Source organism: Bactrocera tryoni, chromosome 3, assembly GCF_016617805.1.
Source record: "Bactrocera tryoni isolate S06 chromosome 3, CSIRO_BtryS06_freeze2, whole genome shotgun sequence".
NCBI classification, from domain to species: Eukaryota; Metazoa; Arthropoda; class Insecta; order Diptera; family Tephritidae; genus Bactrocera; species Bactrocera tryoni.
Genome location: NC_052501.1, coordinates 25053315 through 25080898, shown reverse-complemented (window position 1 = coordinate 25080898; position 27584 = coordinate 25053315). Strand labels below are relative to the sequence as shown.

Genomic DNA, 27584 nt, shown 5'->3' with positions numbered 1-27584 from the left:
AAACGTTCCCTCTCAGTAAATTTCGAATACTTTTTTGTGTTTCAAGAACCCAGTTAAGTCGGAAAGCAAAACTAATGTATAAAGATGGCTGGAAACTTGGGTTGCATTCATAGCAAAATCTCTTCCGAACTCATTCGACAATGCTAAAGGTCGAAACAGCAACGGATAGTCTAGAATCTCAAGAAACAAACTGCTGGTCTCTTATATACAAAAAAAAAATACCTGCCTTCTCGAGAAAGGATGTATAGTCCCCAAAATATAAAATTTAAGTTATTTTCTAAATTATGGAAGGAATCTAGTTAAATAAGCCGCGGCCTGAATACCGAAGAAGGTGAAAGGTCACTGAACACTTCTGTGGAACACACGGCGTGTTCTATGCATTTACCACCGCATGTAAAAGGTCCAAGGGTTTTTCGACGCTGAATTATTGGGTCGATTCAACACCGAAATGCAGAAGCAAAACTCTTTTCAATCAAGACATGACTGGGTCACACCGTTGTCGTCACGTCGATCAAATTTGTCAAATGCTACGAAATGCTTTGTCATTCACCAAAATTTTCCTATTGGACCCGTACGACTTCTAACTGATTCCAAATGTCACAAAAAGTCACTTGCCGGGCAAAAATTTAAGTGAAATGATTCTGTTGAGAAATAAATTGTTATTTTTCAAAAATTCTCGGTTTTTTTTTTGGCTCGGACTACTCCTTTTAATGCATACCTGAATGTTGATCAGTATTTGTAAATGAACATTTCTACATGAATTTTCCATTAAAAGAAAGCAAAAATTGGAAAATGCCTGCATCAAAGGTTCATTCAAACAAGGTCGACAATTCACCACAGCAAAGCACCCAAACTTTGGGGGTTGTTTTATGCTATATAATATATGTACATTAAACCTCAGGCAGTAGCGCCATTTGCATTTGTTCCACCTCTTCAAGGTATGTGCTCAATATTCAACGCAGCAAGGAATTATTTGCGAAAAATATATGAAAAATATATGGCATTATTAATAGATCAGTGTAGGGTCTTCATAAGAAAACCGATACACACTGAATCGCTAGCAGACTTATTATGTTCTTTTCTTGGCATGCATATATCTATTCTAACTTTATTACTATACAATACTACAACAAATATATTGGGTAGTCGAAAAAGTCTTTTCGTATTTTGTCAATAGATCATTTAACCGAAAAAAAATAAATTCGGAGAAGTTGAAAAAAGTTACAGTTCTAAAATGAGTGAAAATAATGAAGAAATTCGCTTGAAATTTTTGTATAAAAAGTGGAAGAATGCCACGCGAGCCACCAATGAAATTTGTGAAGTTTACGGAGACGATGCTGTATCAGTTCGTGTAGCACAACAATCGTTCACTCGCTACTGTTCTGGAAATTTAAAAATTTCGATTTATACTGATGAAAGTTTTACACTGATGGAAAAATGTCTCTAGCGGAAAAACAGCACAAAGTGGTCAACCAAAATTATACATATTTATTGGTTTATTGTTGTTATAAATATAAAAAAAAATAAGTTGAAGTTTTTTTTAGAAAAAATCGATTGTGATTTGACAGTGCATTCGGCAAAGGAATTATTAGTGTTATCTGAGTCCATTGGCTTCTACATATAATTTATTCTCCATTATTTTATACAAAATTTGAAAATTTTAATGCAATGCTAATTAATCTTAAGCCGCTTAGGGCTGGGCAAATTAATTGAATTTATTTAATTGCTTTATATTTTTATATTATATGATAACTTTTACTTTTCGCTTTGTTTATGCTGATTTCTTGATAACTTGTTCACCGTATTTTACAAAAAGAGAAAAAAAAACTTGAAAGCATCATACTTAAAAATAAGTCAATTTTAATGTGGGTTAATGTTAATTTAGGCATCTAAGTTGTGTTTCATTTCATTTGGGGAATTTTATGTGTGTGTCAAACGAGCCTTTCGGAGTAATAAGTGGGATTTTTTGCACGCATTCATTAAATGATCAGAATTTTTTAATACAATACGAGCTTATAACGTATATACGTGCTTTTATTATTAAAAAAAAAATCTTAATCACTCTCAAAAGTTAATTGTGTAACTTTTTGCCTTTTTGTGCTAATGATACCCGGGTATATTAATTTTTAGGAGTTTTTAAAACCCAGAAGAAAACGTCGTCGAATACCCTATAAAGTAAATAAGTGCGTGATCAGCGCGATGAGTTCAAACAATATACTATATTATCATTGATTGGCGTATATACCCTAAATGGTCCCTAATTTTTTGAGATATCGGTCTGAAATATTGTACATATTCCTTTCTCCCCAAGAAGGAGCTAATTTTTCGGATCGGACCACTATAGCATATAGCTGTCATACAAACTGAACGATCAAAATCAATGTTTTGTACGGAAAACTTTTTATATGATAAAATATATTCACGAAATTTGATATGGATTACTAAAACAACAGTAAAGTATCCGAGGAAGTTGTTCAAATCGGACCACACTGGCATATAATAATAATAAACTGAAAGATCGGATTAAAGTGATTGTATGAAAACTTTTTTATTTGATGATATACTATACATTGGAACAAAAAAGTACCCGACAATTTTGATTAAATTCCCTGTTATGATGCTTGATAATCACTAGACAAGCTTTAGAGAGATGGCAAGAGAGCCCGACATCTCTCGTGAATCTATTCGAATGATTTTGCTCATTTATTTTTTCAAAACCGTACCGTAAACAGGTCTCTTTGAATATGCTTGATCGAGCGAATTCCGATCTCACATTCACTGAGAGCATTGTAACTATCGATAAAATTTGGGTTTAGGAGTTTGACATGCAAACAAGTCAACAATCACTGGACGAAACAAAATTCGTTGAAGAAGCTGAAAAAGTGCTTATGAAAGTGTTTCGGGGACGGGAAAAATCGTTGGCATAAGTGTATTACATCTGGTGGGGATTACTTTGAAGGCGACAAAATAAATATTGATGAATAATTAAATATTTTGCTTTTTATTTACAATTTCTAGGTACTTTTTTGTCACAATGTATCTTCCAGAAATTTGATATAGATTATTGACAAAGGCAAAGCAAACAATTGCTTAGATCAGCTACCATGCGAAGTGAAAAATCAAAATAAAGTCCTTGTATGGAAAGTTTTTTTTATTTGTGAAGATTGCAACCGAAGTTAAGAAATTGCATGAGTTTTGAAATTGTAAAAAATATTTGTTATTTTTTTTAAATGCAATTTTTTATATGAATAGAATAATTTCCCACAGTTTCAAGGCAATCGCAATAAAGGTGTAGGGGATAGAACCTTTGGGAGCCCCGTCAGGCTAGACGGGTACTTCAATCTTTGATCGCGTTTTTCTCAAAACATCGTTCTCAAAGTCGGTGGTCATGATTTCTCAAAAACGTACATAACTCCTAAACAACTAAAGCTACAACAACCAAATTCGCCTAACGCAAAGATTATTAACGTATACCGACGGTGGGAAAATGGATGAAATCGAATGATAACACCGCTCACTCCCCAACTCCCTCAATTACTGAATATGCTAGAGACATTAAATTTTACCCCCTAAATGCAAAGCCCTGTCTTTAATGGAGCCGGGGTCAAAATTAAACAATGGGCGTGGCACCGCCCTCCTTTAGAAACAATCACATATCTCGAGACCCGAACGACCGATTTTAACCAAATTTGGCATTCCTCTGACATTTTTATATTACAGTGTGAACAAAGGCGAAATCGGACTAAAGCACGCTTACTTCCCATATAACACAATTTTAAATTTTGTCCAATTCTTTCCTTTCGAGTGTACAAATCCAGAAGCCATTAATATAATGGGATAAAATATTGCACCAATAATGCTTTTGGAGTATGCCACCTTATGAAACGTTCAGAATGTTGGAAATGGCCTTCGGTGATAATTGTTTGCCGCGAGCAAGTGTGTTTGATTGGCACAAATTATTCAAAGAGGGTCGAGAACGCGTTGACTACGAACCACGTCCAGGACGGCTATCAACATCAACTGATGATTAACACGTCAATAAAAAAAAGAATTGGTAGTTGAGAATCGAGGATTAACAATCAAAGATCTTACTGGTATCGTTGGAATATCGGAAGGATCAGTGAAAATCGTTTTGAAAGATCATTTGGGTAAATTGAAAGCACGATTGGTTCCGAATTCACTCAATTTTTGCTAAAAACAGCGTCTCGTTAACGTCAGTGCAATAATGCCGGAAACAGACGATCAATCGGCGAATATCATGGCAAAGGTGAACCGAAGCCGAAAAACCACGACTAAGCAGGTCAAAAATCAAGGTTATGTTGACTATTTTCTTCGATTATCGAGGCGTGGCGCTCTCCGAATTGCTTTCGACCGACCAAACTGTCAACAAGGAATACTATTTTAGTGTTATGTGTAGTTTGCGCGAAGTTATTCGTAAAAAGAGGCGGGAAGTATGGCCGACACCACTTACTTTTTGCACCACGATAATGCACCGTCGCATATTGTATTGATTCTTCGTGAGTTCTTCGCTGAATTTTCAACCAATATCGTGCCACAACCACCATATTCGCCTGATTAGGAAACCGTTTTGAGTCAATTGAAGGCATTAAACGTATTGGGGACAAAGGGGATTATTTTGAGGGAGACGACATAGATTTTGAAGAACAAATTAAAAAATTTAAAATTATAAAGTTTTACTATTTTTTTCTCCGATTGGACCGTCCGATTGGACAAAAACACTCCCGCTCTGAAAGTATTCGACGTAGTACCCGTCGGGGGAAGCAGAGGTAGAGGAAGACCTCCACTTCGTTGGAAACACCAGGTAGGGAAGGACCTGGAATCCCCGAGAGAGCATATTTTTCTTATAACGGTGCATATTTGTGCTTAGAATTAATAAAATCAGGTGAAATCTCGCCCTATACCACATAACTAACAGGTCTTATGTACTTAAAAGTACTTCCCTGGCTTAATCCTAGTTGTTACAAGAGTATGACATTTTCGGTTATACTCGAACTTAGCACTTCCTTACTTTTTTTATGATTTTTAGTTTTTTTTTTAATTTCGATGTAAATTTACTTTATTTCACCTTTTTTGATTCTTATTAAAAATTACATATTTTACGTTTTTGCATTTTTGTTTTATTATTATTTTCTTTTTTTGTTTCATTTTCAATTTTTTCTTACTGTTTTATTTGCAATTTGCCTTTTTTTATTTTTTTTTCGTTTTGCACTTCTTACTTTATAAGCCTTTTTTAATACCTGCCTTTGTTATGTTAATGAGAGAAAATTGGGTTTTTTTACGCCAAAAAACATTTATTAATTTGCATAACATTGTGTTCTTCAATTCGATTTCAAATTTTTATTAATTAATTTTTTGCATGTCGAAGCCGCGCATCGATCATCGCTTCGCCGCCGTCAATGCAGTCACCTAGAATGTCAACGCTTACTCGTTGCTATTGAAATGCAACAACAAAACAACAACAACAAACTGCAACGTCACTCAACAAGTATAAAAATGTGACTAAGGTCTCGGTGAAGTTGAACGACTTTTTCGTCTAGCATGCCGCGTTGCAACATGCGCCACCAACCCGCCGCCACCATGCAACGTCCAGCGCAGCGGGAACAATTGCAGCGAGTAAACAGCAACAGGCATTCCAGCCAAAGTGGATGAGCGCAACTTGCTGCCTTTGCCCACTCCCCGTTTTTGTTTTTAGTCTTACTGCAGCGCCACCAGCCACTCATGCCAGCTACCAACTATGTATGCCCGGCTTAGTTGCTCTCTCGTAATGGCAAGTGATGAGCGCCTACTGGCGACTGCTGACTCACTAGATCGGGAACTAGCGAGCCGATGATGTTCTCCGCATACCAAACTGCCCACATATTTACACACACGCACACATACATGTGTGTTTTAACTGACAACTACTCTGTCTGCTGTCTGACTGTGTGAATTTGGAAGCTACTAGTAGTTTGTTTCGTTGTTTGTGCGCCAGCCGTGCTTGCGACGAGTTTCCACCAAGTGTGTTCTCTTGCCAGCTGCTCTTTCACATGCGCCTCACACGTTGAGCTTGGCAAACGTCACCGACAGCGCTTAAAGTATAAATGCCTGCGTTGCCGCGCGAGAGACCGCATTTCAAAACGAGTCTACAGACGTGTCGAAGCAGAAAGTGCTGTATACTTGACGCCCCCAGAAAAGCAAAAAATAATTTTTGTGTTTTTTTTATGAAAAAAACTGTAGTTAACAAATATTGCATGCTTGTTGCATAGAAAAGTGGTGAAAAGTAAAATTATTGAAACGGAAAAGCGACTTTGATCAAACTCATAACGGAAGCGCACACGGCATATGTTTGTGTGTGTGTATATATCCAAACTTGTAAAGCGCAAAGTTTAATTCGACGATTTCGGTGCGAAAAAAATGTAAATTACAAAAACAACTTTAAAACAAAATCAATACAAATTTGCTTGAACACTTTTGAAATATCTGAAATAGCGAAACCGTTAAACGACACAAAGCAGCGACGACTTACCTAACGACAACGCACAGTTTCAGCATATTTACGTCACTTTCTTGTTATTTTTGGAACGTTTCGTGTGTTTTTTTCTTCACACAATTTCCTACACAACTTGTCTATCGTGTCTACAAGCGTCCACAAAGCGTCTTCGCTGAGTCTTCTTCACCACAGTTAAAAGCGTCGAAATCGATTTGCAGTCGTCGCGTTGGGGAGGAGTGAAGCTGAGCAAAATCAAGCGAAAAGAAAAGAAAACCGTAGAAAGTGTTTCGCAAGACGGAACTGGGCGCTTAGAGAGGCCAATCAACAGTCGGTCCAGTCGTGCGCAGAGGTCAAACCTTGCGCATTTCAATCGTTATACGTTGAACTCACGTCGCTGAACGCGTGTACGCCGACGTCTCATCCACAAAGGTGTACATATTAGATGCGCGCCGGATATAACGCTTCAAGCGATTGTGCAAGCAGCTAAGCGGAGTGGCGAAGCGCCAGCAAACACCAGCGCAGCGCAGCAAATCGAGCGTTCGAACGAGCGCGCACAGGCCGCTGAAAAAGAAAGTCAAGCGCGCATTGCAGTGAAATTGTGCGAATGCGGGCGCAAAGCGGAAAATAATAAAATTGAATTGGAAAAAAATTTTGAGATTCAAAAAAAATAAAAATTTATTGAAAAAAAGAAAAAATAAATTAAAAAAAAAATAATTAAAAATTGTATTAAATTTTAAATTAAAGAAAATAAAATTTAAAATTTAAAATAAATTTGAAAAATAAAAATAAATTTAAAAACAAAAATAAATTAAAGAAAAAAAAATAAAAGTAAAAACATAAAGCAATCAAAACAGCGCTTTGTCGCATCTGCTTTTCGGTGTTATACAACTCAAGTGATTTTTTTTTTTTGAAACGCCCTTTTTTTGAAAGTTGCGCTTTTTGACATTATTTATTGGCAACCAACGCGAAAAAACAGGAAAATAAATTAAAAAATAAAAATACCTACACACACACACTTAAAGGCAAGCAGCGTAGCGACGTGACAACAACAATGGCGAACCTTAACAACAACAACAACAACAAGCGCGCTGCAGCGAAAGTAATTGCAACATGCCTCATCTTAAGCGTTTCCATGCAAATGTGTTGCGGCTCGGCGATACCGATTTGGGAATTTTTAACGCGCAACGAAAAGGTAAGCCAACAATACAATACAAAGCAACAATAACAACAATGTTGAATAATGAAAAATGCAGCATAATTTTACTTTGCCTCAACAAATTTACACACACATGTGAGGTGTAGTAATAAATAAATATGCGCAACAACAACAATGACTACAACAACATGCCATGCATAGCCGCCATCACTTTGGCTGACGCAAATATTGTAATTAAGTTGTTGTTTTTGTGCGTTGTTTTTGATGTACTTTACTTTAAATTCACATTACCGCCGCTGCCTCCAAGCAGGATGAGTTGACTTGCACACACACACATACATTCACATGCCTTTCCATGTATGTGTATGTGTGTGTGTTACTTAGTTATTTATTGTTTTTAACAAGTTTTTGTTTTCATACAGCAATTTTTATCGGCAACTGGTTTTAGTGTTACGTGTTTAAATGAATTTATTTTGTTTTATTATTATTTTTTTTCGATTTTCGTTTGTGATAACTGCGCTGTTGCTGCCGTTGATGAGCTTCAGCTGAATTCGGTTAAAGACTTGTCTTATTTTTCATTTAAATATTAGTTGAGCCCACTTAAATAAAGAGATAAGTTTTTTTGAAAATTTGTTTTTGGAATAAAATTAAGTTATGAGTTTAAAAGAATTTTTATTTTGTATAAAATTAGTTACAATGAATTCTCTCAAGTAAAAATACCATAATTATTTGAAATTAATGACTCTGGTGTTATATAAATTGTGCTATAATACCGACATAAAAAATACCATCTATAAAATTATGAAAAAAAATATAAAAATTTACGTTTTTTATTAAAAAATATTTTTTTTTTTATATTTTAATAATAAAATAAAACAAAACTACAATTGCATTAAAAATTAATAAAATATTAACATTAAATTATTTTAAATCTTTACCAAAAAATAAACAAAAAAACACAATTTATAACTCTAATAAATGTTTAAATTAAAAAAATTTATAAATAAATAGAAATAAATTATTAAAATAATGTTCAAGTTTCTTTTTTAATTTAAAAAATGCATATATTTTGCACCAATATAAAAACAATTAATTTTAATCCTTTTGAAACTTTTAATAAGATCTTAAATTCAAAAAATTATTTGATTTTATTTATAAACAAAATTGTGGCCAAAAATAATTGTATATTGTCCGATATTTCATTCTATAAATATCGAAATTAGTAAAAAAAATAATTAAATAAATTTACATTTTTAATAAAAATTAACAAAAAAAAAATAATATCTTTAATATTTATTAATATTAAAAACAATTATTTTTAAATATATTTTTTTTATATTTCATTCTATAAATATTAATTGTACTAAAATTAAAAAAATAATTATTAAAATAAATTTAAGTTTTAAAAAAAAATTTGAAAATAATATCTTTATTACCTATTAATAATAAAAACACATTTTGTTTAATATAGTTCGAGTTTCTTTTTTGAGATTAAAAACATATATTTTTAATAAAAAATAAAAAAAAATATTTTTAATAAAAATTAGAAAATAATATCTTTAATACCTATTAATAATAAAAACACATTTTGTTTAATATAGTTCGAGTTTCTTTTTTGAGATTAAAAACATATATTTTTAATAAAAAATAAAAAAAAATATTTTTAATAATAATTAAAAAAATAATATCTTTTATAACTATTAATATAAAAGTAATTATTATATTTTTTTAAATATTTATTTTTTTTATATTTCATTAAATAAATATCAAAAAAATTAAATTTTTAATAAAAAAATGAAAAATCAAATATGCTCTTCCGATCTCCTATTAATAGATAAATAATTTTTTTTAATATAGTTCAAGTTTCTTTTTTAAAATTAAAAAGAATTATAAATATGTATATAATAACTAATTTTAAAACTACTTTTTTTAAACACATGGACATAAAATATTAAATACAATTTTAAATTCCTAAAATAATAAGATTTTTTTAATCAAAATTGTGCCCAAATTTTTTTTATATTTTTTAAATACCCTAAAATATTTGTGAAAGGTAACTGTTTTCAAAAAATTATGTTCTTAATATAATTTAATATAAAGACAAAGGTATTTAGTAATGATCAATCAATGAGTTGATTTTATAAATTATTTTATTTCATTATACGAATGACGGATTTTTTAATTATCTGATCAAATTTTACAGGGACGATCAAAAAACAAACTATTTCACGTATTTTAATACAAATCTTTGATATCGCTTTCAAAATAGTATACTTTTTGGCTCATTTTTGGAACGGCATTCGATAGATTTTTAGACAATTTCGACGTCATATTCACAAACGCACGTCTCGTCGCCATTAATGATGTGTTTGATGAACGAAGGGTCCTCAGCTATATTGTCAATCATCTCTTCGGTCATCCCTTTTTGACGTCGCTTTTGTTCTTAATGAAAATTTAACAAATTCATACAAAAGATTCAGATATTTGAGTACGAGTCTAGCATTGACATGAATCTTACCCAAAACATGATCCAAAATGTACATATTTTGTTGATTCATAAGAGTAGTTGAGGAAGATCTCAATCTATCTCTTTGATATCAATACGACAATTTTCAAGCACTTCTTTAACTTAACTTTTTTGATTTTATCGTCCTTAACAGAGGTGAATGAACAACTCGCAAATTTTCGATGATTTCTTCGAATACTTTGTGTCACTCGAAAACTTGTATTCGCGATAAAGTAGACTACCCAATATACTTCTGCAACATTTTCAACGAGCGGTGATATTTTTTCTTTATTAAAAATCTTTTAGTGATTAAGTAGGTTCGATTAGGTAAGCTTAATCAAGTAGAGCCAAGCATAGACCAGTATTGGTTCTCTGTGATATCAGATGGAGTTCAGTTACGAGGCCAATGAGGAGAAGTCATTATTTAGGATGCCTGCGCCCGACGAGAATTTCAATAGACTCTGTGGCCTCACTATCGATACATCTTCCAGCGTCTCATGCTGTGGGACCCCCAAATGCTTAATGAGCAGCCTCGTCAATACGGAATAAGTTCACAAGAGATGTTCTATTGTTTCTCTGCTGTCTCGCTATTGACATTTTCTGCAATTTTCTCGATTTGTCGGCACCATTCTGCAAGCATGTGCCACCACCGAACAGTAGTGAGTATTCCCATCATATTCCTACAGTACTTTCTATCGAGTGCCGGTAGGAATTTTATATATTATCGATCTACCGTTTTACACACGACTTTTGCAGTTTTGTATCCAGATAGATCGTTCCATCGCATTTTGGGTTTCCTTGCCATGCTCCTGTCCAAATCGTCGTATTGAAAATGCATGGATGTCCCAATGTTTATCTATTTATCACATCTTCGGGCGTCTGCTGTACACCACTCTTGGCAAACTCGTCCACTATCTCATTGCCCTCGATGCAAGTGAAGGCGTTTATGTCTGGCTGCCCTGAATGCCAAGATATTTCTGGGCGATATGCTAAACGAGGTTAAACCCTTGATTGCTGCTTGGCTGTCCACGTAGATGTCAACTCTAGTGTTGTTTGCTAATGTATTAGAAGCTAGCTGTAGGCTTAAATAGCTCTGTTATCAATTTGTTTACTCCAAACGGCAGTAGCATTGTTATATTTGGCAAAAATGTAATTTTCTTAAAATTTCGATCTGAGCGCCACCTAGCGGACATATATTTAAATTTATTTCAAAATTTGTGGTTTTCAAAAATTTCGGCGTTTTAACTTGTTTGAAATGTTAGTGCGCTAATATTGTATGAAAAGTACATTTAAGTTCTTCACCGAGACAAATTTGAAGTTATCTCAAGATACCTAAAAACAAAGTTTGTTGCTATCACGTGATCGACTAAAATTTGCAACTTTCGAAGAAATTTCTCAAGTATGAGAACAGGAAAGCGAGAAACAGAAAACATATGGAATGAGTGTGCAATCCCTAAAATGGTTAGTCATTCATTTACCTGAGAAAAGAATATACGAAAATTCCATAACCTCAAAAAACAAAAATAATTTTAAAAAATTAATTACAATTTAGTTTTAATTTCAAATTCAATTTCAGTTTAGTTTTAATTTGTTCACTTTAGTTTGGGGTCAAATATGTGGGTCAATAAACATATAAATAACTGAGTTTCGAGGTCCACACTTCTTATTAACAGTCACTTAATCTGATTATGGGTGCGTATAACGACTGCAGCCAATTTTAAAATAACAAAACCGCATTGTTTCATAGCAGAAGACCCTCGACGAGCAATATTAAGCCGCCAATTACATTTTCTCACATAAAAAAGTCTCGCATTTAAAGCTCTAAAGCTTGTAAAGACTGCAACTAATAACCAGCATTCGTTAGATAATGTTAATTAGATCACATGACAAGCGCGACAAGGCGTTAAACAAAGCGTAGACGCCACTTTATTAATTTAAATAATAATTTAATGCATAACAATAACTACAATATGCAATTAACTAATAACCAATGTCGTTGCGCTTGAACTGGAACTTCTTTATGGTATTTATTTGCATTCTTCATCAATAACTTCAACTAATTTAATAAGCAACAAACGTAGGCGAGTGTTGACCCTAAATTTGCATACATTAATGCTGCATCTTCTGTCAACTGATTAATAATTCATAAATCTCGGCACATACATATTAATAGAATTAAAAAGGCTTAAGGTCAAGAGGGCAGCGCCGCAGACGTCTTTAAGCATCACGTTTGACCCAAAAAAAGCGCAGCTTTCGACGTGTACCCGGCGTACGAAGAGCCTTGCACAGCTGGCGGCCTTAACTGTCTTAACTGTGCGACGCATTCTTAAACATATAGAGCAAGAAATCGTACGTTGGAGAGGTTAATGCTATCGCTCGTATATTGTTTTTGTATATTTTCTTAACGAAAAATTGCATGAAAAATGCAAATTAGGCAAAAACTGGTGTTATAATGCTACACAGACGCGATTTACATAAACATATGTATATACATTATCATATATACAATATTTATATATGTAAATCGTTTAATATGCACCTTCGCATTGCCGGTTTCTACGACGCTGTTCATCAATAAGCCATTGAAATGCAAATATTGAACCACTTACAACAATAAAATAACAACTAGTACATATTTTTATATGTATTCCGTTTAAACACGAGTGCAAAGCGCTCGCAACGAATAGCAGTTAATTTGACTATCGCATTTTGAATATGTTTGCATCTCGCATACGGCGCTATTCACCACTTTAATTATGCTAAATAAAGCGGAACGAAAAGGTTTAGGCAACAGCAGATAACATGTTGAACCGTTAAGCGGTGTCCACGTTGTCCACGCATATGTATATAATCGGCATGCGTCTTCAGCCTTATGCATTCAAAATAATGATATCACTCACGGCATGGCATACAGTTTGTACGGCATACGATTTGAATTTAAGTGGCTTTTGAGTTTAATTTTGCTTGTGCATTTGAATTGCCGCCGAATAGAGTTGTCAGACTGGATTTGACGCGCGGTTTTTGTTGCTTTTGTTGTGATGTTGCTGATTTTATCATTGAACTCGAATCGACTTATCGCTTTTTTGTGCTAAATAGCCCTAAATTGCTTGAGAAGAATGCAATGGCAAATGCTATAAATATACATACACACACCTACATACATACATATATACTAGATACAAATAAACAACACATATATTGGTACTCATAATAAAGCAACGGCGTTTCTATCGCCGCGTTACACAAAGCGCCAATGCCAAGGTAGCGTCAACATTGTCATTGCCATCGACTCGATTCATAGCAACCTGTAATAACAGCTTTTCATTGTGGGATTACATACATACATATGTGTGTATGTATATTTACAGACATACAAGTGTTAGATAGGCATGCACTTTGCTTAGTTTGTATGTGTCAGTATGCATATTTATAAGTAGATGCAATTCCGGTGGAAAATTTTTAAACATCTTTATATGTGGGGTCATGCTACCCCCTTTCTAGCCAATAAATATTTACAAATTTCAGTTTTTCGGAAAAAGTAATATGCAGAAAACATGCCACTAATAATTTTGTGGAATTCTGCCGAAATGGCTCTTCTTGTTTGTATAAAAAATCTGATTCGTTCTCCCTACGTAAAGAAAAAAAACTGTAAGTTTGATTTTTCCAGACATTTTTACAAAAAAATAACAACGCGACATTTTTTTTATTAGTTGTAATTGAAAAAAATCCTTTGTCCAAGTCCTTAAGAATTGCATCTCAAAGACTTGTGTAAAATTTCATAAAGATCGGTTGAGCAGTTCGCGAGAAATCTTGCCAACCGACTTCAAAAACACAGTTTCGAGAAAAACGCGTTTAAAGACGACGCACTTAGCCTAGCTAGCCTCGAGCGCCCAAGTTCTCAAGGCTATATCTACGAAAATATTACTCGAATCAACTTGAAGATTTAGAATAATATTCTAAAGGTAGAATTTAATAAGACAATACAAAAATTCAATTTTTTGAAACTCGTTAACCCATGTAACCTCTTAAGTCCGACTCTCGCGAGATCAGATGACTGTTTTATCTCGCTGAGTATTCAAGGGTAATAGAAAATTAATAAGTCAAGAGTAGGCAAGACGATAACAGCTTTTTGTTAAAGAAAACACAACGTTAATACTGCTTGCTTTATCATATGTATTTCACAGTTAACGAAAAAGAGAACTAAAATCTTGTCACACATTTATGTTCTCTCTAAGCCACAATGTCCTCCCGATGAAGTTCATCAGTACAAAAAGTTTTATTTGTGCAACCTTCGAGGCATCGTCGAAAAATCCTCGACAAATTTTCTTCTTCTTCTTCTTCCTTACTGGCGTATACAGTAACCGCTTACGCGGTTATAGCCGAGTTCACAAAAGCGCGCCAGTCGTTCTTCGATTTTACTGTCTAACGCCAATTGGAGATTCTAAGTGTAGTTTTGTCCTTCTCCACCTTGTCTTTCCAACAGAGTGGAGATCTTCCACATCCTCTGCTTCCTCCGACGGATACTGCGTCGAATACTTTCAGAGCTGGAGTGTTTTCATCCATTCCGACGACATGACCTGGCCAGCGTAGCCATTGTCTCTTAATTCGTTGAAATATGTCAATGTCGTCGTATATCTTGTATAGCTCACCATTACATAGACTCCGGTATTCGCCGTTGGCAATGCGCAAAGGACCATAAATCTTCCGCAGAATCTTTACATCTCAACTGCGTACTCTGTCTGAAGTAGCACCTGTTGACAAGAGTTATACTGCATTGGATTTCAGGGCTGACATTGTTGTTGGTTTTAATACTGGTTCCAAGATAGTCGAAATTATCCTCGTCAAATAGTTGCGATTATTTTCCTACGCAAAGTCTTACGTCTGCATAGATTATTTTTATACCTCCTGACAGCTTTTGCGTGGTATTCCTTTTCTGCTGGCATGTTTTCCAATTGGACAGGGACCTGACAATACTCTTACTAGAGTTCTTATGCCAATTTTTTTTGTTTTCATTTTAAAAGCTAGCATGTGCAGCCCATATTCTATTCATGCCACGTTTGCCTCCTTGTTGACAACACCGATACTCAGCTACGTATATGTATATACATATATGTATAACATGTTTCTCGATTAAATATCTCGATTAAATTTCTGACTAGTTCAACTGCTTCATTCTTTGATGAAACCCTAAGAGAATGCAATGATTTCAAAAACCCTTTGCTATTTTTATATACGGATATAGTATTTCTGGTTGTAAACGCAGTATTTGTCAGAAGCCTTTCTTTAATTGCTATGATTTCCTCTTGAACGACACTGCAGTGATCTGTTATTCGGAAGGCGATTCTGGTATCTACTAAAAAGACACCCTCACTCATATTAATGCTAATCAGACCTTAAATGTTTTTGATATAAATTTTTTTGATCGAATCATATCAAAAAAGTGGTACCATCGATAGGTCACATAGGTCATATTAATAAACTCTGTTAGATAACTCTTAACGTTTAACCAACATTCGGCGCATTATTAACAAGAGGCCGGCTATGCTAGGAAAATTGAAGTGAAATTGGATCACTCTGTCGTTGTTGTAGCGGCAGAAAACATTCCTGAAGTAAATTCGAGGTTGACAAGGTTGACAATCCTTAACCGGATAAAAATACGAGCCCGAATGCAATGATTTCAAAAACCCTTTGCTATTTTTATATACGGATATAGTATTTCTGGTAATAAACGCAGTATTTGTCAGAAGCCTTTCTTTAATTGCTATGATTTCCTCTTGGAAGACACTGCAGTGGTCTGTTATTCGGAAGGCGATTCTGGTATCTACTAAAAAGACACCCTCAGTCATATTAATGCTAAGCAGACCTTAAATGTTTTTGATAGACATATTTTTGATCGAATCATATCAAAAAAGTGGTACCATCGATAGGTACATACATTTTAATTAACTCTGTTAGATAATTCTTAACGTTTAACCAACATTCGGCGCGTTATTAACAAGAGGCCGGCTATGCTAGGGAAAGTGAAGTGAAATTGGATCACTCTGTTGTTGTTGTAGCGGCAGAAAACATTCCTGAAGTAAATTCGAGGTATGGTGCCGAGTTGACAGTCCTTAGCTGGATAAAAATACGAGCCCGTTCCGGTTACTTAGACCCTGCTGTCGTGGGAACAGTCCTCTTAAAATATAGTTACTCAGAACTTTATTCAAATACTAAAAGCTGTACGATTTTCGAATAACGGAATCCAAATATTGGCTATTTCAGTATTTTTGCTATGTTTTTTTTTTTTAATTTCAATATCTCTGAAAAATGATACCCTAAAGTAACCTAGTACTCCTAAAATATACCTTTAAAGATCTATAGGAAACTTTAGTCTCCCTCAACAACAGTTATAACGCCGCCTATGCTGTTATACGGGCATATATGTATGTATATACATAAGCTGTATTAATGTTTGCATTTCTGTCCAAAGATATAATTTTCATCGTGCCACCTGTCTAACGGGCAATTGTTCCACACGGCTGCTCGTTTACATTGAACTTGACGTTGGAAATTTTATATACACAAATATATGTACATATATGTAAATGTAAGTGCAATTAAATATATGTACAATTATATACGCTGTTATTGAACTAACAATACTCTCAATAACAATATGGCGCTTGCATTCACGGCAGTTGTTAGGCCGAGTTTATGTCGAAATTGGGGCGAAAGGTCTGTATGTCTTTTGAAATAGCGTAAAATAAAGTACACGATTTTTTATTAATATTTCTTTTTAATAAAAAAAAGTTATTAAAAATAAAATGAATTAAATAACTTAAGCGAGTTTCATGTACTTAATGGGTTTCCAGCCACAGACTAAAGCTTTAATAGTCAAGCATTAACACGGGTTTGCCAAATTTCTAAATATATATCCACATCTTCTTTACTACAATATCCACAGTAACGATTTTCTAATAACAATAGCAATAATAAAACTAGCCTTTTCACGCTAACTGTAAATCGGCGGTTAATGCCAATGCAACCAAGCAGATAACAAAAAAATAAAAAAGCTAAAAATCAACAGTTAAAATAATTAATAGGAGATAAATAAACAAAAAAATGAAAAAGTGCAAAAATATTAATTCAACACATTTATGCTTGCACATGTGTATATATGTATGTATGTATTTATGTTTTATATTTTTGGTATCTATGTATGCATTCATACCGGCTTAGCCGGTCCATTAACGGTGGCACACGCGAATTCGCGAACTGTCGGCTCTTTATTTTTCACAGCGCCAATTTGATGTCTTCAAATTAAATATAAATGGCATTAGAAATCAGCAGGAACGCTCACTCATAATAACTGGTATAGCGTTGTGTGAATTTTGCTCGCGAAAAAAAGCGAAAGGTCAGTAGAATGTAGTGATGCGCCGCCAATTCAAGTTTATTGCTTTAAATAATTTACCAGTCTCTTTTAATGAGATAATGATTTGTTAAAAAAACTAATCAAAATCTGTCTCTGAAATTATAATAACAAAAATATAGTTCGGTGGATTTTTGACCACATCGCGAACGTCTTTCAAAGAAATGGTCTATAAATTCCTCAACTCTACCTATGGATATCTACTATATGTATAGTATGTACATAAGTATTTACTTAACCTCAAAAAAAATGAACGTGGGTGGCCCGGGTGATTTTGGCTCTTGATGATATCTGAAATCAAATATTCTTGATTATTACTAATCTATAGACATGTCATTCTGGTCGGAACTAATGAAGTTAAATTTCAAAGGTAAATAACAAAATGGCGGACTTTGAAAAAACGCCCTTTTATTTTAGCAAAGAAAGGGTTGTAAAATAAAAATTTAGGGGTGAAAAAAGTCTCGTTAGTACCGACGAGAACTATAGGTGAGTAGAACAGCCTGTTAAAGTTTGAAAGCAATCGGTTCAGTAGGAAAAAAGTTAGAACCCGGGCCGACCAGAAAAACAATGTTTTGAGAAAAACGCGTTTAAAGTTCAACAACTCCGAGAGAGAGGACTTCGAGGCGCTCTAGCAAACTCGTTATAACTCCCGAAATATTTCGAATTTCTGTGTGAAATTTTCGCAGTATATTTTTAAGACATGGTACTTTCAAATTAAGCAAAAAAAATTTTCGACTTTTTTAACCCAAGTTACCAGACTACTACCTTAAGGAAAAACTAATTTATGCTTGCTCCTTAAGGTGAATATTACAAATTAGCTTCTCAGTTCAAATATGTATGTGTTTTATTGGTAATATTTTTTCCTCATTAGTCTACCTTTAGTGATTCGAAAAAAAGAGTCACAAAACCTTCCCTTGGCGGGTGTGTGGGAGATCAAAATAAAAGAAACGGATAGTAATGTTAAAGTTGAAGACATATTATTACTAAAATCGAAAAAGTCGAGTTGACGTTCGATTAAAGTGGGATTTGATTTTCCCTTTCTACTAGCCGAGATTTATTTTTATTTACAATAAAAGCAATAACATATGCTTCTAATTTGCGCTTAATCAGAAAGTAAATACGAACTATGTACTCTTTGACATACAAGTATATATGTATGTATTTTGTCATTTCACTTGTCATATAACGCCCCGTTTAATGGCAAGTGAATTTGACGACATGACTCGTGTGACCTTCAAGTTTCAATAAAAACGTTGATTATTATATCACACATGACGCACCTGCTGGATATCATAATTTATTTAGCTAGACCTACATACATACATACATATGAACATATATACTTAAATGCTTATCATGCATGTTGTATATTCATATGTGTATGTACGTACATATGTATATGTACATATACATAAATGTTCGTATATTACATAAAAACAATTAAAGTCTCAAAAATGACAAACCGCAAGATAATTTAACAGATTTCCAAGTGAGATATGTCTGTTGTTGATAAAGATATATACATACATATAGTCAAACGGTTTTCTTTGTAGTTTTACGCCTTAAAACGCTTCAAATTTCCATTGACTTTCGAGAGTTTCTATTAACCGCCGGGCATACTCGACAGCATGCGTCAATTTATTTAGCGGACAATTTACTAGAAAGACATTTAAGTATGTACAGGTATACGGGTCTTCCATATAAACATATATATGAACATAAGTGTGAATGATGTCTCACTCTGTGATGCACACACGCGCCCAATTTAGACTTGAGGCGCTTCTAACTCAAGGTGCACTCGAGTTTCAGTTGACTGCCAACATAACTGTAGATGTGTGTATATCATATACATACATATATTGCAGTAGGAGTGATTATACACCTAACAATTTGCATAACTGTTAAATTACCGTTTAGTAAATTAACACATTTATAGCGTTAAGCCAAGTTTAGCACCTTTTTGCTATACATAAGCATAACTGCTGCAAAAATATAACTAGATGATAATACAAACATACTGTAGATAAAGGGTGAAGCGTTTAAAAATGTCACAGATAAGATGTACTACTATGTTCATAATTTTAAAATTGTTTACTTTATTCTTCAAAAGGTTCACCCTCAAAGTAATCCCCTTGCCAACAATATACTTGTGCCAACATTTTTCCATTCCTCGAAACAGTTGTTAAGTCAATTTTCGGAACAGCCTTCAATGCGCGTAGCGATTCATGTCTTCAATTGACTCAAAACGGTTTTCTCGGACAGATCGTTTGAGTTTGCTGAATATCCAGAAGTCACACAGATCTAAATCGTTATCGATAAATACGACGGTTGCGGCATGATATTGATGGAAAATTTGACGAAGAACTCACGAAGAATCAATGCTGTATGCGACTTTGCATTGTCAAGCTGAAAAAACCAAGATTTGTCGATCTATAATTCCTGCCTCTTTTTACCAATAGCTTCGCGCAAACGACGCATTATACTAAACTACTTGTAGTATTCCTTGTTGACAGTTTGGCCGGTTGGAAGGAACTCGGAGTGCAACACACCTCGATAATCAAAGAAAACTGCCAACATAAACTTGATTTTTGAACTGCTTTGCACGAAATTCGGCCGATTGATCGTCTGTATGTGGATCATAAGCATAGATCCAAGACTCACCGCAAGAAAACTGTCAATACAACGTCTCATGACATCCTGATAGTCAGAAAGCATCGTTTCACTGACGTTAACGAGACGCTGCTTTCCGGAAAAATTAAGTGATTTTGGAACCAATCGTGCTTTTACTTTTCTTAGGCCCAAATGATCTTTCAAAATGTGTTTCACTGGTACTTCCGATATTCCAACGATGCCAGTAAAATCTTTAACTATTAATTGTCGATTCTCAAGCACCAATGCCTTTATTTTATTGATATGTTGATCATCAGTTAATGTAGATGGCCTTCCTGAACGTGGTTCGTCGTCAACACGTTCTCGACCCTCTTTGAATAATTTCTATCAATCAAAAACACTTACTCGCGACAAACAGTTATCACCGAAGATCTTGTAACTTTTTATTCTGCAGACAATACGAGTAGCAGAAGATGAGCGATACCCAGGTAGGCGATCTTAGAGATCGATCTTTACAAACTTGTTAACTGGAAAAAGGAAAATCTTTAAGCCTCAAGACATTTTCAAAGGCCTAAAATTCCCGTAAAAGACCACCATTGTCTCGAAAAACTTCGCAACTAAAATTTCAGAAAATCGAACATCGTTTATCTGATTGGCAAGGAGTTTAAAACGGCCATTTAATTTAGTGAATTATCAAATTTTCTGCACTGTCTGAAACCCCTGTTTGGCTGATCTCATTTCCCTGCTTCCAATGTTCAATCAATATACATATGTATGTATATACAAATACAAAAATTTTACAAAGCGAAGATCTCTTCCGGGCTTGAGGCCCCTATCACTCGGAGGCAGGGAGTTGGAGGTGTCTAAAGAGGTCAAACTCCTAGGTCTCATATTAGATTCAGCCTTACGGTGAAATAGGCACGTGGAATTAACACTATCCAAAGCCACCAAGGCACTCATGATAAGCAGACGCCTAGCCGGTAGATCCTGGAGCTGCAAGCTAGGTATCAGATCTGTATACGATGATCGTAAAGCCTATATCTAAGGCAACGAAGTCATCGGTAGGGCTTCAACTATCAAAGCTGCATAGGCTTACCTGCGTGTGCGCTTCAGAGGCAATGCGCACTTGCCATGACTTTAAGTCATGCTGAAGCTCACACCGCTACATCTAGTGATCAAACATGTAGCGAAACATACAATGCTGGCCATGGCAGCAGAGAGTTTTGGCAAAGGGAAGACAATGTCGCCTCAACAAATGAAGGCATTAAAGGAAAACACATCACTGACCCTTCTTCCAAGGGACAGCGTTACGAAGAGGATAAACTTTAAGAAAAAGTGTCGGCAGTAAAGCAGAGTAGAGTAATACCACGCTCTACCTTTTACTGGTGACTGCATTATCCAGTGGTACACTGACGGCTTGAAAACACCGGAAGGCATTGGAGCAGACATTGCGCGACCGCAACCAGCGTAACGTTATACTTAGCGATAGTCATAAGTTATCTCAGCTTATGAGTCAAATCGCTTTTAGTGAAGGAGTGTATAGGAAGACTGAACCGTCTATAAGTTAGCAACCGTGTTAACCGGATCTGGGTGCCGGGGCATAAAGGGGTAGCCGAAAATGAGCTTGCCGACGAATTATTCCGCTCTGTGGCGGAATCCAAGATAATGAAGCCAGAACCGTGAACTACAGTGAGGCCACCACACTAAAAAATAACTGGAGAGAGTATGGAGAGAACGACACTGGCAGCAGGCATGCGCCACGCCAAGCTACTATTGGAAGGGTATAACCTTGCAAGGTTTAAAGATATGATCAACCATCTCCGAGACAAATTCTGTCTCCTTGTCGCGCTCTATACAAGGCACTGCAGGTTCAGGAAGTACTTATCCAACATGAGCATAGTCGCTTGCGCAAACTGACTGCCGGCTTTGCGATATAGAACAGGAAATTCCTGAATAACTGATTCTAGATTCCCCAGCAATTTGTAAAAGCAGGCGTATAGCTCCAGGTTCCATCTATGTTGACGGGGATCACATCACCATAGTCACGCCCAGCAAACTCTAGGAATCGTTCAGAGTGCTGGACCTTTGTGGCCATTCATATGTGTATATAGAAGAGGGCACAGTAGACCATAAGTAGCTGTGTCTTTACTCAATTATTTTCTACACTTACAAATATTTACGTATACATATATGTACATATATATGTGTGAATATGAGACTTTAAATCCTAAAACAGTCATCTTTACAAAAAAGTGCAGTAAATGTTTCTTTACGAATGTATTTATATCCGATTATTACGGAGCCAAAAAAAGAAAAAAATTTAAACGCGTTCAGCAGGGAGTCACAAAGTAAGCTTTTGAGATTCCAAATTTAAAATATCAAAATAAAAAACAGAAAATCACGCAATCAAAATACTTTGGTATTTTTAAATGGAACAATGTCGTCATTAGTCCAAAGAAACGCTGGTCATCTTTTGCAATTGTTAATTATTGTTTTCTCTGCCTTCTGCAAATATTTTTGAAAGCGCTTTCAGCTTAAGTGCGAATTAAAAACCAAAACAAAAAGAAACAAATCGTAAATTCTCTTCGATTCTTAATTGAAAATTATTGGAAAAAGCTATAAAGTTGGTCAAGCAGCAAAGGCAAGTGGTCATAAATGGACTGATGGGGATTAAAGTTGCGTACACGCCAGGTTCTTGGTTATCTAAATATAAATGTTCTCATACTTATTACACACATATTTATGTGTATGCATATGTGTGTGTGTTTGTATGTTCGTAAATCGTTTTCCTGGAATAATCAGTGGTTGGTAAGGAATTAGCACAAAAAATGCTTACAAATATGTGTATGTATGTATGTATGTTGGTGTACTGCTTTTCTTTGTGCCAATAATAATCGAGAACAGTCTTTTAGTTTGCTACTTATTGCTTTTTATACGCAATTCCAGCTTGAGTCAGCATTTATTGCTTCATATGGTCTATTGAAACCTGATGTTTTTATTCCCAGGCTGTCAAGTCTCCCTATATACATAAATAAACGAATGTATGTACATATATGTGTATAAACTCAGCTTAGCTATGCATAATTAGCATGCCATTCGACTTCGATATAACTATTAAAAATTATTATAGTGTGTAGAACATAAGGATAAAGAAAAAATCAAAAAGTTCTGAAATGATGACAGAACGTTTTCTAAGATTTTTTGTTTGTTTTCTTTAATAATTATATTTTTCTTTCTGCTCACCATTTGCGTGAAATACAAGTCACCATGCATGCCTCTGCGACTGCGCAGTAATTCTATTTCTATTTTTATTATTTTTAATATTTTTTGTATTTTTTTTTAATTTTATTTCTTTTTACTTGAAGACTTAAATGTGTTGAGTGAAAAAATCGCTAGAAATTGAAATTAGAAAATTATTCGTGTGTAACAAATTGGCGTATAATTAATTTTGCTGCAGATGTAGCGCTACAATAATTGGCTTTGGCAGGAGAACTGTCAGTTTGAGCGCATCGATTTGGACAAGCGTTTTAGCTATGCATAATTAGTTGGATGATGTATAAAGTAAAAATCACAGCATTTTAATGGATTTAAACTTAAATTATAAACAGTTATTGTGTGATTTGCATATCTACTTTGTACACAGTATATATTTTTGTATTTGAAAAAAGCAGTCTTATGAAGATCTTATGGAGGTGCACATACAATATTAAAATAATCTTAACTCAGTGCGGGATACAAAACATAATTCGCTGAACTATGTCAATGTTTCTCGAAAACTCGTAACGCCGACTCATCACATGTTGTCAACGTTCTTGCCTTTGCACCATATAGCAGGACTGGGATGATGTGTGACTTGTAGAGGACTTTAGTTCTCAATTGCCAACTCAGTCCTTTCGTGCCTGAAGCCACACTGATAAGGTCAATCAGTTTCTTTGACAGTGAGCTTAAATCGTTCACTCATATGCAATGTTGAGGAGGTTCATCCAGTCGGCTTAAATTCCAATCAGCGGGTGCTTTCGTCCGACCATATTCGACAGAGAAGGCTGATGCATCATCCATATCAGTTTTTCGCCGACGTGTTTGAATAACTTGCCGGCAAGCAAGTCGGCCCCCGCCGCTTTGTTGTTCTTCAGACGGGCAACTGCTATTCCAACTTCTTCATGGCCAGGCAATGGAACGTCTGCTCCATCGATTGGGGAATCGGGTTCACCATCTCCTGGTGTTATGCTTTCACTGCCATTCAGCAGGCTGGAGAAGTGTTCCCTCCATAATTTCAGTATGCTCTGGGCATCAGTCACTAGATCACCTCTGGGGGTTCTACAAGAGTATGCTCCGGTCTTGAAACCTTCTGTTAGTCGCCGCATCTTTTCGTAGAATTTTCGAGTATTATCTGTTGTGATTACATCTTCTCGAAGTCTAACCTTTCGAGTGTATGTTGACATGCTATAGTGGTCCGATTTAGAAAATATTTTGTGTTATTAAAAAGGAGAATATTCCGTACAAAATTTTATGAAGATATCTTGTCAAATAAAAAAGTGTATTTTGCTCCGAAATCTAAAAAAATGTGGGACATGTTCGCATATGTGTAGATAGACAGCCAGACGGATGTACGGACATGAGTAGCTCGTCAATCTAATAATTTATATATATTTTTTATCGGATCTTCGTCTATTCCTACTGATTTACAAGCTTCGTGGAAAACTTAATATAGCCTGGTCAGGGTATAAATATGTTTTTAAAAGCACTTAATAAAATTCCAAATAAACCTACAGCGTTAATTTCGTGTAGCGCAATAGCAGTCTCCAACAATGTACAGTTGAATTTTTCATTATGACGCTCTTTCCATTATAAATTCAGTAGGTTGAACCCTAACAGCTTGAATACAGCAAGATATTTCTTCCCTACGATGACCATTAACACTTTCACAAGCAGCCGACGGTACTATCGATCGCTTGTCTTAACTTTTTTCGTCGAGTAATCGCTGACACATCACACATGGCCAACAAGCTTTTGAAAACCGACTTTGAAGCAGCATTTCGGCTATATACATACATACATATATGTAAGTAAATATCGACGCTCAAATGCCTAAAATACAATAGTTTACATGTATCCACCTCTCTTACGTTAAAAATTGCTCATTAATTTTTTTCCACTTCATTTTATTTTGGATTTTCGCTTTAACTCATTAAAATAACTTAAGTAATTAATTACAAACGAATATCCTACGCGAGCTCGCTTAATAATGCGTTGCCGCGGTAAAAGTGCCGTCTTTCGTTTTTCTTTTACTCAACTATATTGTTTATGTTTTTACAGTCTTTTGTTGCTATTTTGTCGTTTTATTGCTCGTGGTGGTCAGTGTTGTTGGTTTGTTAATGGGGTTACTGACCGACCGCATTTTACCGCTACACAGCGCACTTATGAACCACTGGCTATTATAAGATCATTTTTCTCACCATTTGCATAAATTTATTGCACCGTTACCACACGACGTTAATGCAGAGGTGTACACGAATACATATTGTATATACAAACACACATACAAAGTATTTAAGAAATATTAAAAGCGTTTATATGCATAAATAATTCACACCTTCATTATGATCATTAAGCAAGTGATATCAACTTCATTATACAATACAAACATACATAGGTATGTACATTTGTATACATGTATTGGTATGTATGTAGTACGTAATGGGCGGCTGTCGGTAAAAGCGGATATAAAATCGAAAATTTCAATAATTTTTATTAAATTTATTAAATCAATTTATAGTCTGCTTTAAATTTAAATAAGCATTTTTTAATGATAATTTATGTAAGTAAAACAAGCCTGTAAGTTATGGCTTGGAGTGAGGTCCTCGGACATAAATACTTAAATACGATAAATATATGTTTTCCGTTAATTGAATAGGTAAAGAAATGTGTATATACTATACATATGATATAGACATACATATAAGTACTCGTTCACTGGAGTTTACACCAAAAATTTAATAAGAAAATACTTTTCTCAAAAGTTTAAGCCTCAAGCGGAAATTTTTTTGTTTGCTTCATTGATCGTTCGGATAAATGTATGTATGTATGCTTATGGTTTGAAGAAACAATATCTATATATCGTCACCTAACAAAATGCAACAACATATCATCAACAAAAAAATCTAAAATCACTGACAGTTAGAATAACCAACAATATAACCATTTTATAACCAAAACTCAAAGTTTGTTTGTCAGATATAATAACCAATAATATAATTATAAAATATAACCAAAACTCAGAACTATAACCATTTGTTAAAAGAAATATAACCATTTTATAACCAATACGCACATTATTTTTTAATATGAGTGGCTTTTATTATAACGTTTTCTTTCGCCACTAAACTTATGAAAACTGATGTTACGTTATTTTGCATTTTAGGTGACGATATGTACTTCCAATATTATAGGAAATTTGAACTTCCTTTTTAGAATAGAAAATCTATCTTTAATATGGTAAATACGACCAAGACTTAAATGCTATTGAGCGCTTCAATCAAGATCTTTTTAAAATCAGTAGCTGTTTTCGATTTCCCAAGCGCTACTCTCTAACGAATCGAACAAACGATGTCCAAACAAACGGACAGCACTTGTGTTTAATTGTCATTTGAACCATTCTCAATAGTAAAAGTGAGCTCAAATATGCAAAACAAAAGTTGGGAATATTTCAGATAGTTATACCACCACTTTAATGAAGTAACCGCATACTATCTTTCTACAATACAACTCGATTGTATTGTTGCACAGGTAAATTTTTTGACAAGAGAGCAGAGAAATGACCAATCGAAGACAGCTAATATTGGCTACTTTATAATTTAGAACAAATATGAATAATTTTCACATACAAAATAACACTTTCAGAAATTTTCGGTAAATTTAGATGGAGGCTGGGCCATCGTAACCGATTGTTTTTGGCCAAGAATTCACGAACAAATCCTTGATCCATTTCTTTTGACAAACGAAAGTCGCCAAGCTCATAAAAATACGTCTAAAATTAGCCTCTTCCACAGACAAAGTAAGCAATGAACACAAATAAAAACTTTATCGTACTTAGGGTTAATTGATAATTGGACTCTTTGAATCCGGGAAATTTTTATTTTAAAATTCCCATTTTTTATGAACATCTCGCATGAATTTTTCCAAAGAAAATGGTAAAATTTTACTTCAAGAAAGATCTTACTGACTTAAGATAAGATCTTTGAGTTGTTCAAAAGGCGTTGAGTGTTCGTATTCAGTTCTTGCCGATAATTCCAGTAGATTTACACTGGAGAAACGTTTTCTGGAATCTTGGTAAGGTGTCTGAACTTTAGAGAACCTATGTATGTAGTACATAAAATCTTGCAAATGAGTTAAGTTTGCTCAAACCAGCCAATGA

The 27584-nt window shown here is 34.6% G+C and overlaps 1 protein-coding gene across 1 annotated transcript in view; it reads left to right on the top strand.

Moving 5' to 3' along the window:
• Positions 1-7264: 7264 nt before the first annotated feature.
• LOC120772393 (rhythmically expressed gene 5 protein) overlaps positions 7265-27584 on the top strand; it is a 48177-nt gene continuing 27857 nt past the window's right edge. The window contains exon 1 of the mRNA XM_040100983.1: positions 7265-7682. Coding sequence (XP_039956917.1) covers positions 7542-7682 — 141 coding nt within the window. The 5' untranslated portion in view covers positions 7265-7541. The remainder of the gene's footprint in view (positions 7683-27584) is intronic.